The 13,080-nt window shown below is 43.5% G+C and overlaps 1 protein-coding gene across 1 annotated transcript; it reads left to right on the top strand.

The window, feature by feature from the left end:
- Positions 1 to 2,511: 2,511 nt before the first annotated feature.
- Positions 2,512 to 12,662, top strand: DNAL4 (dynein axonemal light chain 4). The gene is made up of 4 exons (XM_079994612.1): positions 2,512 to 2,622; positions 7,323 to 7,524; positions 8,981 to 9,064; positions 11,643 to 12,662. The coding sequence occupies exons 2-4, from the start codon at positions 7,453 to 7,455 to the stop codon at positions 11,805 to 11,807; spliced, it is 321 nt and encodes a 106-aa protein (XP_079850738.1). The 5' UTR covers positions 2,512 to 2,622; positions 7,323 to 7,452; the 3' UTR covers positions 11,808 to 12,662.
- The last annotated feature ends 418 nt before the right edge of the window (positions 12,663 to 13,080 follow it).

Here is a 13,080-nt window from a genome sequence, read left to right as displayed (position 1 = left end):
TAAAAATGGCATAGCTGAAAAGAAAACTATAAATATGGACCAGCGTGGTACATTTCACACAAAGAACAACAACAGATTGCTGAACAATGAAAAAAATATATTAACAGCCTTTCTGCTATGATGACATATGGGGGTGGTGGTGAGGAAATGAGATGGTGGAGACAAAAGGTAAGGAGAGGAAATTAAAAACTTTAAAATTCCACATAGGAGCTATTTAGGGATGCAAACCAAGAGCACATAGAATCTCAATCAAAAAAGGAAGCTGCAAAGGAAGCCAAGAAATAGGACATGGTTCAAGAGGTCCTGGGATCCAGAAAGAATGTGTAATTTAGCAAATGGAAAAAAGCAGAAACATCAGCCACTATAAATAAGACTCAAGGTTAGCAGAGAACTGAAATTGTGAATAGCCAAACAGATAGGTTGCCAATACACAATACACTTGGATTGACTAGCATTTCTGTCAGTCTGGTTTGCCTAACATGTAATAGCTGCAGTCCACCAACCACATATTACAGCCCAATGAGGCCAAATTGGCATGAGGTTTAAAACCATCATTTTTGGGTCAGGACTCTCAGACTCAGGGCTGGCCCAAGACATTTTACTCCCTGAGGCAGAGGAGAAAATGGTCCTCTGCCCCACATCAAACCAAAGTGCCTGGTGCCTGAGGACAATTATTTTGACACCTGAAGCAGAACATCCTATTAGGGTTGCAATATGTCCTCTTTTTCCAGGATACATCCTCTTTTTCACGGGTAGAGTTGTCATAGCGATCAATAGTTAAAAATTGTTGTTATTGTTGTTTAGTCATTTAGTCGTGTCCGACTCTTCGTGACGCCATGGACCAGAGCACGCCAGGCACTCCTGTCTTCCACTGCCTCCCACAGTTTGGTCAAACTCATGCTGGTAGCTTCAACCATCTCGTCCTCTGTCGTCCCCGTCTCCTTATACCCTCCATCTTTCCCAACATCAGGGTCTTTTCCAGGGAATCTTCTCTTCTCATGAGGTGGCCAAGGTATTGGAGTCTCAGCTTCAGGATCTGTCCTTCCGGTGAACACTCAGGGCTGATTTCCTTAAGAATGGATAGGTTTGATTTTCTTGCAGTCCATGGGACCCTCAAGAGTCTCCTCCAGCACCATAATTCAAAAGCATCGTGCAAATGTGTCCTCTTTTTTGCTCTTCAAAATATGGCAATCCTACCACCAGCCCCTCTCCTTCCAAACTGGCTGCTCTTTCATAACACTGCCCCACTTTGCCTAAACTCTAGTGTCTAGTGTCAGCCCTGCTCAGACTGAGACTAGGGGAGGATGGCTCCAACTGCAGCCTCCTTCTGCACTCTTTCTCTCTCTCGCTGCAATGCCAGTTCACCCAGTCATTTAAGATGATGAGTAGTATTCCCCTTTCTTCACCCACACCTCTCTTTGCAACTGTTCTCTTTTTTCAGATAGGGCCGTTGTTTCTCCATGAGTGAAATTAATGTTCTTTCTTATTGTAACAGGCTTGTGGGATCAAAGTTTCATTACTAGAACCTCCAGGATTCAATGAAATCCCTCTCCCCGTTTCCAAAGCTCTCATTCCAGCGGTATAATTGAGGGCGTTTCGTTGCTGCTCTTGTGAAACAATTGGGAGTCAGAAATCATAGGCACTTCTACTGAGAACCATAGCTGTCAACTTTCCCTTTTTTTGCGGGAAATTCCCTTATTCCAGCGCCATTTCTCGCTGCTATCCCGGATTGTTAGATATCCTGTAGCCTGTCCCCGGGACAGGTGAGGCTTGTTGTTGTTGTTTAGTCGTTTAGTCGTGTCCGACTCTTCGTGACCCCATGGACCAGAGAACGCCAGGCACTCCTGTCCTTCACTGCCCCCCGCAGCTTGGTCAGACTCATGCTGGTAACCTCGAAAACACTATCCAACCATCTCGTCGAGGCTGCTGATCACTTATTTTCAAATCTGAAAGTTGACAGCCATGCTGAGAACTATGCAGAGATGTACCAGCAAATCCAGATTTTTTTCTGACCACCTTGCCGTGACCCATTTCCCCCAGCTTTCCTTTCTTCTCCCAACCCCCACGCCCCCTTAGTATTTTTATTTGAATTATTCACAACCGTTCAGTTTATTTTTTAATAAATATAGAATTCAGGGTCTACACAGGGGTAGGTTTTAAAAAAAAGTTCCCTGGCACCCGCCTGCTCGGATACTTCCCTCCCTATGTGACGGGGAGAGAGGCAGGAGACTGCCTGGTGCTTTGGGCTGTGCCTACGGGGCCAGAGCTCCTTTAACTGCCTGGACACATAACATCTTCCTTCCTACAACACGATCACAGCTGCAAAACCTCTGGTGCCGCTTTGCAGCATGTAGGCATTTTATTTATTTCCCAAATCGCATCCGGCAGCTGATAGACACCCGCAACTCCCGCCGCCGACGATCCTGAAGGACCTTTTCTTCCCCCTTCTCGTGACAGACAAGCGCTCGCAACCTACCCGGCGTTCTCCGCCCTTCGCGGCTCGCCCTATGGGTGAAGGGGGAAGGCGGGACTTCCGGCGTCGGTTGCTAAGACAAGCACGTTTCCTTTCCTTAACAACCGCAGGGAGGCTGGTATTTGGGGCTCCGGGTCGAGGTGACTCAGGTGAGAGAAGCCGGGTAGGCGGCTCGGGCTCCCCGCGCCCCGTTCCCCTCTCCGCCCCGTCGGAGTGGAGCCTTGGGCGCTCCCGCCGCCCGGAGACCCCAGCGCCCCCACCACACTTCCCTCCCGGCCGGCCACGGGCCACTCGGAGCGCCCCCAGCCCGCTCGGTCTGGCGGTTCTGGCCCCTCACAGGCCCCTCCGCGGGGTCCGGCCCCCTCGGGGCGGGGGGGGGTCATCCTAGGCTACCATCTTCACGGGGCGCGGGCTGGGTTTTGACGCGGAGCCTGGCGGGGCGGCGGACTAAGAGGTCAAGGCTGGAGGAAACGAGGCACCAAATATTCCGCTATTGCAGATCATTTCTCTAGCTCATCTGCTTTAGAACACTTTAGGTCTTCTTGCAATGTTTTGTGCAAATGCAAATGCAAAGAAAAGTCTGGTAGGGGAGAACTAGGAACAGTAGAATCCATGAAGAAGGCAGAAGACAAACCTAAACATACCGTCTCCTGCCCATCGCTGTACCCATAGATAGGGAACATTACTAATAGAAGAGGAAAGTCATTCACACAAGTGCCCAGGCGCTAATGGATGTTTCATGTTTGCCAGTCTCTTGAGAACAGCGAACTTTTTCTCTTCCAGGAAGTTGGCATTAGGCGTTAATTTTTTAAAATGTGCTTTTTTCATTTACAGCTCAGCTATGGAAACTCAGAGTGAGCACACTGAAATCAATATACCTAAGCTGCTTACACCCATTGATTTCAAAGGGCCTACTTTGAGTATGACTAATATTGGATATTTTCCTGTATAAGCAGCTGCAACAGATGTTGATATTTCGATAACATGTGAGCCTGACATACTGAGTCAGGCTAAGAGTCTCTATCTGATATTGCCTTCTTTATTAGCAGTTTTCCAGAATTTAGGTGGAGATCTTTCTTGCCTCTTGCTAGTTGATCCTTTTAACTGGAGCTGCAGCAGTATGAACTTGGAGCCTTCTATATGCAAAGCATGGGCTTTACCACTGACTTATGACGTCTCCCTGCTTGGGGGCCAGTGGGCACATTTGGAATTTTGCAGCAGTCCCAAAATGGCAGCTTGTGGGAGGCATTGCATAACATGAAATACCTGCCTGCAAGATAGAGAGAGAGACCAGAGCACAAAGATATGTCCACCTATCAGTGGAAGAAAGGCACCTACATCTGCCACCATTACACTCACTCACAGAGAGGTTCTTTGCATCTCTTGGAATAAAATCCAAGCCCATTTAGTTACTTAAGCTGTTCCCAAGGACTGCTTTTCTAGAACTGTCACCAAAGTATAAGGGCTAATTGGATACCCCTAAATAAACAACTGCAAAGAAAAGCTGTTTTTAGGCCTGCTGTTCTCATATCAGTACTCCCCCCCCCCCAAGAAGGCATGTAAACAAGCATTCAGTGGATCTTTTAAAAAATGAGTGTATGTTTTTAGGGGGGAATTAAGCACAAAAGTAGCTTTTGATAGATGATAAACTGACAAAAATAGCATAACATGGCAAAATATAGGATTTACCTAGGCTGATACCTCTATTCATTGCTTGGCTTGGGTTATTCCAAGGTCCTTTGAAAGATTCCAAATCCATGATCTCTCAACCTAGAGTAGCTCCAGCCTGGGGGGAAATCTTTTTCTTTTTTTTAATAATATTTATTCAGGTTTTAAAACATTACAAAATAAAAAACAGAAAACACAATACAAAAAAAACCCAAGACATTTCCAAGAAAAAATGCAAAAAAACAAAAACAGATAAAAAGGAAAAAAAAAAATTAGAAAATACATACAATCAAAACAGGAAAAAACAACAAGTTAAACCTTTACATAATTTTTTTTCTATGACTTATTTCCTTGACCTCCTCACACCTCCCCTCTTTGTTTTCTAGTTCAAATAGATATTTCAGCAAATCCTTCATCTTTATTTTTATCCTAATAATTTATCTTAATATACTGTAATTTTCCATTCTCTCTTACACCAATTAGCCATCCACTTTTACTTTATTTAATCTTATTTCTCATTAAAACTGATATATTTAAACCTATTCTCTTAAGACATTTCCCCTGGGGTCATAAAAATTCCATTCCACGATTTCTCCATCTCCCATTAAAAGCAATTTTTTTAAAAAAAAAATTCTCAATATATACACTTTAAATTCCCAGTTTTCTTTCACCGTCTCCCCTCCCCGGTCTCGGCCCCTGCCAACAGTTCCATCGGCTTACAACAGTCCATCAACCTGGAGATCTCAAATCCGAGGCTCTTAAGTCTTTTTCATGTCCCATCTGCCGATCTTCTTGATAATCTTTAATATTAAGAAACAGTTCTCGGGGGAGCTCCAACCCAACAATGGTCATATTCCTTCTTATCAAGTCTGCCAGATTTCCATAATTAAAGATAGGGCCCATAAAGTCTTCCCGATCTTGTTTCACACTTCTTCCGAGTCCAAAGGCCCCAGAAACTTCAGTCCCCTCCTGGCTCAAATTCATATCCCAAAAGTCATTTGATCCCCACATAGGGTGATCTCTCCACTTTTCATTTTCCAAATCAAGCCAGGCTCCCATCTCCAAAAACTGGCTTCTCCTAATTACAGTCATGTAAGGCCTTAACTTGTAATCCTCCAATTGTCTCTGTAGGGTTAAAGCTCCCCCTTGCATCACTTTAACAACAACTTTCTCCTTCTCTGGTTCTTCAATTTGTTCAATTGAGAAAGATTCTTGTGCCGGATTCTTGTCGACTTCTTTACTGATGCCTACTTTTGTTCCCAAAATATCAACGCTCGTAGCCATGGCATCTATCTGTTCATGCAGCTTTCCCAACAGATAAAATGTCCTATTCAATTCAAGCGTAACTTTTTTCTCCGCCGACATCCTTGAAATGTCCAAGGTCAAAGCTAATTTCTGAGTTTTTATCTTTAGGCTATTTTCCCAGCTGCATTGTTATGACCATGTCCCAAAACTCCCTCTAGCGGAAAGCAGTCTATCAATCCTTCCAGCACAGTCCCAAAAGTCTCAAAAGTAAATTAATAACAATTCCAGTTACCTTTCCTTCTTTTTAGACGCAAAAATGAACAATGGAAACAAAGTCTTTCTTTGTATCTTAACAGCTAGCTGTCAAATTTGGCAGCTGTCAAATTTGACAGCTGTCAAACCTTTCTATTCACCGTCGATGGGCTCCTCGCGGACCTCTCCCGGGTTTGGAGACGTGACGCTTCACTTCCTAAATTTTACCTTCTCCAGCAGGCTTCCCCTGCTTCCAAAGGGAGTGTAAGTAATAGCTTCAATCAGTGAAGTTTTAATCCTTTACGTAGAACTTTCCAAGACCTTAGTTAACAAACTCTTTGCTTCAGTCTATTTACAAAAGGGGGAGGTGGTCTTCCTGTTTAGACCTTCCCCCGTTCCTTGCCAAATTAAATTGTTTTAAAAACCTAATTTCCCGTTCTACTCACAGGTTGTTGTTTGAAATCCAATTGTCCACAAGAAAAAGTCAGCGCTCTCCGGCAACGGCTGTGCGGCTTCACTCCGTAAAAATAGCGGTCGATTCAAAACACTGCGCCGCTCACCCCACGTCGTTTCGAAGCCCCCCAAAAAGGGTTTCCCTACGGGTAGGGGGGGGCGCTCCTGGTGTCAGCCGAATCCCACGTTCCCAGGCTTCCTCTGCCTGGGATTTTTGAAGGGTCTCCGCCTTCGCCGCGGCGGCAAGACCCGATTTTCGTGGAGCGGGTTCCTCTAAGTCAGAGGAGCTCCGCCATTGCCGATGGCGCTAACCCGGAAGTCCCAGCCTGGGGGAAAATCTTTAGGGTTAGGAGAAAGATGTCTCCCCACCTTTGTGAGCTAATCAATCCATTTCAAGCCAGAGACTGGCAAGAAGTAGGGCTTGTGCAAAGCTAATCAGAGAAGGTTATTGTGGGATTAAGTTGCTATTCCTAAAGTTGACGAAATAAGCATTTTGAAGTGTCAGCCTTTTTTTAGTTAGAACAGGAGGGATATAATTTCTAAATTACAGTATACAGTGGTACCTCGGGTTACATACGCTTTGGGTTAGATAGGCTTCAGGTTACAGACTCCGCTAACCCAGAAATAGTGCTTCAGGTTAAGAACTTTGCTTCAGGATGAGAACAGAAATTGTGCTCCAGCGGTGCGGCAGCAGCAGGAGGCCCCATTAGCTAAAGTGGTGCTTCAGGTTAAGAACAGTTTCAGGTTAAGTACAGACCTCCAGAACGAATTAAGTACTTAACCTGAGGTACCACTGTACCTCAAAGTATTTATGGACACATTTGATTGAATAGCTGTTAACTAGGCAGGATGTAAAGGACATTGTTCCTTTAGTGACAGATAGGAATATGCAAGCAAGAAGACTTACTACTCTGTAAGCTTTTGCTTGCAAAATAGAGTTGGCATTTTGAAATGGCAGTAGCAGAGTCAAGCAGGCTGGGATTTTCACAGTATTTTAATATTGTTATCATTTCAATTTTACGTCTTATGCTAATAACAACAGACAGTTGCAAAAAAGACTATCATCTAAAACTATGGCATCATAATGCATGCATATTATCTAGTCATGTATAACCATGACTAGATGAATGGCTCATTATTTATTTTGACTCTTAAAGATCTCAGATGTATGATATCCTCATGCTGAGGATACATCAACTGAACTATTTTCTCTCTCTCTTTTTCTCTTAAGCATTGGAATACCCTGCTTCTGCAAAACTGTTGAGACTGAATTCTAAAAGGTCCTAGCCTTTTCCTAGTCTGCCCTTGATTGGTTCCCTACAGGCTGCTCTGCCCCTTCCCAGGGTCACAGTGGACAGACAATGGCAGACACTGGGGAGGGGAAAAAAGAGGAGGCGGACTATAAGAGACTTCACAGCTTTCCACTGATCAGGGTAAGAATGGGAATAATGAAGTATGATACGTTCTTGGATCAGGAGATGTGGGGGCTTGGTGCCATTAGCCTCCATTTTACTTTGCTACTTAATTTAAATAGGAGTACTGAGGTGTGGAGTGAAGCAGACTATTGGTATATCTCATAAAAATACAGTTGCACAAGGCACTCCCAGCAATCTTGTTAAAATGGGGATGTGTGTCTATTGCTCAGCAAACACCATCTTCTTTCTTTATTAAATTTCTATCCCACGCTTCTTCCCCAAAGAGTTTATTATCAAGTATTTTACAAAGTACACATGAAGAAGCAGAAGTCATTGTGGTCATTGCCTACAGTGGCTCAACAATTTCTGAACGATTGCTCAAAAGAAAGTGGTGTGCATGAAGGCATGAAAGAAAACTGGAAGGGTAAACAGAGTACCAGAAGAAGAGCCTTTTGGATCAGTCCTGTAGTCCATCTAGTCCAGGCACCTGTTCTTGCAACAGCCAACCAGATGCCTATGGGAAAGAGGAAAGGCATGTGATGTTACGAGGGAGTTCTTGATAGCAGATGGGACAATAAGTGGGCAGCAAGAAGAAATGATGGAACATTTGAGGCATGTGGAGGAAGTATAAGTCCTGTATACACATACTACTTCTGTGTTAAATGAACACAAGAGGAGGAAGAGTGAGGACGAGTGTCCTAGCTCTGACCTCTCTTGCCATTTCCTCTACTTATGCGGGCTCCATCCATTATTTAAGACTCTGAAATACTGGGTTTTACATTGCATGGGGAGGCTACACAAGCAGAACAAGTCTCCCTGCTGCATGGGGAAGGGGTGGAATTAGCATGTTCTTTCTCGTTTCCTGCCTCCACATTATTTTTAGCACAGAAGTAATAAACATGGGCAGGATTATAATCTCTCTAGGAATGGAGTATTGCAAATTCTAGCATGTGCTGCTGAGACATTTACCTGTGTAATAGAAAAGCAGAATGATTGGAAACCATTTTGTATCTTCCAAAGGCAAAGTGATCTTGGCATTTAAAAGTCTCTGTGTGTATGGCAAGTGCAAGAACTGGAAACTTACTTATTTTAGCAAGGTTTTTCTTACTGTTATGCATATCTGTATTTGAATGCAAACAGCTAGGTTTTAAAATCTTTGGCGTGCTTCTGCCCCCGTAAGGATGGGATGAGGAGAATGGGACAGAAAACCAATGTACCTCAGAGCTGTATCTAGCTTGGAAAGACGTCTTGCTTCAGGACTGCCATTTCTGTAAACGGAGAGGTACTCCAGTTGCCTAAATAGACTTCTCAGTCACAGAGGATTTCCCCTGAATTCCTGTGTCTGGCTTCTACACTTTCCATCCTTTGCCCACTCCTAGCCAAGCATGAAAGAAAGAAGAGGTGGTGGCTCCCAGATGGGTTTGGGAGTGTGGGTTGCTTTGTGGCTGATGGCCTTCCTTACATTGTCTTCCAGCACACAGACATGCCAGAGGAGATGCGAGTAGAGACCATGGAGTTGTGTGTCACTGCGTGTGAGAAATACTCCACCAACAATGAGGTATTGGTCATTTCTGAGAACTTTGTGCTTGGATTTATTTGATTTATTTTTTATTGATAAGGAAGATACATTATTATCATCATTATCAACAACAACATTATTTATTTGTACTGGACCCATCTGGCTGCCTAAACAGGGCTGCCTCTAGATGTCTTCTAAATGTCAGGTAGTTTATTATCTCTCTGACATCTGATGGGAGGGCGTTCCACACATTACTATTAAGCTCCCATGTCTGTGGGGGGAAATTGTTTGATCTCTCTGTCAGTTGAAATTAAATTTGATTAGCCAATACAACAATAAATAGAAATAATTCAGTGACGATACCAGAATCATATTAATACAAAATACCCAAATACCCATGTAAACACATGAATGATTAAATTGGTGGAGCAACTAATTTCAATTAAAAAGATAACTGCAATAAAAGTTACAAATTCATCTCAAGACCAAAATATAAATGTATCAAAGCTAACAAAAATGACCATATACCGTATTTTTCGCTCTATAAGACGCACCAGACCACAAGACGCACCTAGTTTTTGGAGGAGGAAAACAAACAAACAAACAAAATTCTGAATCCCAGAAGCCAGAACAGCAAGAGGGATCGCTGCGCAGAGAAAGCAGTGATCCCTCTTGCTGTTCTGGCTTCTGGGATAGCTGCGCAGCCTGCATTTGCTCCATAAGACACACACACATTTCCCCTTACTTGTTAGGAGGGAAAAAGTGAGTCTTATAGAGCAAAAAATACGGTAATTGATATGCATAATGACAACAGTTTGTTTTTAAAGCAGTTATATAATGAAGCCAAGAACAGCAGATAAAACTCTGTGTGTATGTGTGTGTTTCTCTCTTTATGTATACAGTGAGAGGAAAAAGTGTTTGATCCCCTGCTAAATTTGCCCGTTTGCCCTGTGACGAAGAAAACGACCAGCCCATAATTTTAATGGTAGGTTTACTGTAGCTGTGAGAGACAGAATAACAACAGGAAAACCCCCAGAAACCCAGAAGACAAAAGTCAGAGATTGATGTGCATTATAATGACTGAAATAAGTATTTGATCTCCTATCAACCAGCCAGATGTCAGGCTACCTGGTATCTTCACTGTATGTAACGAGCTGAGATTAGAAGCACCTGCTGTAAGGGAGAGGTCTTACCTGTAATCCCAGCTCGTTACAGTACCTGTACAAAAGACACCTGTCAACAGAAGCAATCAATCCAGCAGATTCCAAAGTAGCCACCATGACCAAGACCAAAGATGTCAGGGACAAGACTGTAGACCTGCACAAGGCTGGACTGGGCTACAAGACTATTGCTAAGCAGCTTGTTGAGAAGGTGAAAACGGTGCAATAATTCACAAATGGAAGAAACACAAAATAACTGTCAACCTCCTTCAGTCTGGGGCTCCGTGCAAGATCTCATCTCGCAGAGTTGCAGTGATCAGGAGAATCATGATGTCGCAGCCCAGAACTACACGGGAGGAACTTGTCAATGATCTCAGGGCAACTGGGACCATAGTCATCATGAAAACAGTTGTTACACACCACACCGTAAAGGACTGAGAGCTTGCAGAGCCCGCAAGGTCCCCTTGCTCAAGACAGCACATGTACAGGCCCGTCTGCAGTTTGCCAATGCACATCTGAATGACCCAGAGGAGAACTGGGTGAAAGTGTTGCGATCAGATGAGACCAAAATCAAGCTTTTTAGCATGAAATCAACTTGCCATGTTTGGAAGAGCAGGAATGCTGCCTACGACCTCAAGAACACCATCCCCACTGTCAAACATGGGGGACAGAATATGCTTTGGGAGTGTTTTTCTGCTAAGGGGACAGGACACCCTCACCGCATCAAAAGGACGATTGACAGGACCATGTATCGTCAAATCTTGGGTGAGCACCTCCTTCCCTCAGCCAGGGCATTGAAAATAGGTTGAGGATGGGTATTCCAGCATGACAATGACCCAAAACACATGGCCAAGGCAACAAAGGAATAACTCAAGAAGAAGCACATTAAGGTCCTGGAGTGGCCTAGCCAGTCTCCAGACCTTAATCCCATTGAAAATCTGTGGAGAGAGCTGAAGGTTCAAGTAGCTACACATCAGCCTCAATATCTTGCTGACTTGGAGAGGATCTGCAAAGAGGAGTGGGACAAAATACCTCCTGAGATGTGTGCAAACCTGGTGGCCACCTAGAAGAAACGTCTGACCCCTGTAATTGCCAACAAGGGTTTTGCCACCAAGTACTAAGTCATCTTTTGCAAAGGGATCAAAAACTTATTTCACTCGTTATAATGCACATCAATCTCTGACTTTTGTCTTCTGGGTTTCTGTTGTTATTCTGTCTCTCACAGCTACAATAAACCTACCATTAAAATTATGGGCTGGTCATTTCTTCGTCACAGGGCAAATGGGCAAATTTAGCAGGGGATCAAATATTCCCCCCCCCCCACTGTATATATAAACAGTTGATGAGCTTCAGCGGCATATGGGAAAGAATTCATTTTTCTCTCTTTCTAACTTGCTGTTCCTTCCCCTTTGGCTCCTATTCCTTTCCTTGTTGAATCTCTTGTTTCTTCCCTTCAGAGTGCTGCCAAGATGATCAAAGAGACAATGGACAAGAAGTTTGGCTCCTCCTGGCATGTCGTGATTGGGGAGGGCTTTGGTTTCGAGATCACCCATGAGGTGAAGAATCTGCTGTACATGTTCTTTGGAGGCAGTCTTGCTGTTTGCGTTTGGAAGTGCTCCTGACATACTCCATCTCTCTCTCTCTCTCTCTCTCTCTCTCTCTCTCTTCAAGCTCACCACATTCAGGAGATTTCCCCCCAGACTTTGCATTGGTTTTTGTACAATTTAAAGGGCAGGCTTATTTTTAATAATAAAATATTAAGCTTTTTCTTATTTATATACCAGCTTTATGACAAATACTGAGTGTTTGCGTGAGTGTAAGTAAATATGTTTGAGCTACTTAATCCAGCTCATAGAGTGTTTGACTCTGATTTTACCAATGTGGCTTTTTGCTTAGAGGTGGGGATCAGGGGATGGTGACTGCAAGTCACAGTTTATGAAGCCATACATTGCAGAGAGAGCATGAAGAGTTTGAATCCAAACTTCCCATTGCTTCTCCTTGCTATCTCTTCCCACTTTCTGGGAGAAGACCAGAAAAAGGCAGCTGATTTCTCTTTGCCCAGATGACAGCTGCCTGGTTGTCAGAAGTGTGTGTGCCAGCTTGACAAACCTGACCCAGTGGACGGTTGCTAGGATAATTGCCCTTCCACCTCCTCACTACACCTACAGAGCACTGATATAGCTTGTAAAGCGTATGGCACACAAATAAGACTATTTTGCATAGCATGTGGGATGGGGTGGGAGTGTCACGATGCCAATATGTTGTATCTTGTTCAGAAACTGGTCGTGGGAAGAAACTCTGCCTGAGCTGCCAGTTTCTCAAAACTTTTAAGTACAATTGTACTTCCATTTTGTAGAGTCTAATAATGCTGTCACGAGGGTGTTGATTAATGGTCCTTATTGTATTTTCTATATAGTCTATTTGAATTTGGAGTGTGAAGGGGACTTACTTTTTACAATAAATTTTTTTTAAATGCATGGCTTATGTCTGGAGAATTCACTTGGATCCATTGTGTTTGTGTGTGGTGGTGGAAGGGTGCTATGAGCTTTTCATATATTCGCCAAAAGAGCAAATTCTGCCGTGTATGTTATGAAAGGATGGCTTGTGATGTCAATTTTCGTACTTCAGTTGTGGCTTATTCCCCCATTTGATCTTTCTGTGATAGAACTCAGGGTGGCATAGGTAGGGCTTAAAACATTTGTATCTTGCCTTTCCTCAACAGAGATCAGGGCAGCTAACAAGAAAGTTTAAAATAACATAGCACAATTTATTTTTAAAAAAACTTTTTAACCCTAAACCATATCCAGGAATCACATGTTTGCCTCTTCCTATGATATATGACTTACCTGAGTACTGTGCTGATATTTGCAATATAGCTAGAATCTACTTTTGGTC

Source organism: Podarcis cretensis, assembly GCF_951804945.1.
Source record: "Podarcis cretensis genome assembly, chromosome: 10".
In the NCBI taxonomy this organism is placed as follows: Eukaryota; Metazoa; Chordata; class Lepidosauria; order Squamata; family Lacertidae; genus Podarcis; species Podarcis cretensis.
This window is presented reverse-complemented; position numbering and strand designations above follow the sequence as displayed.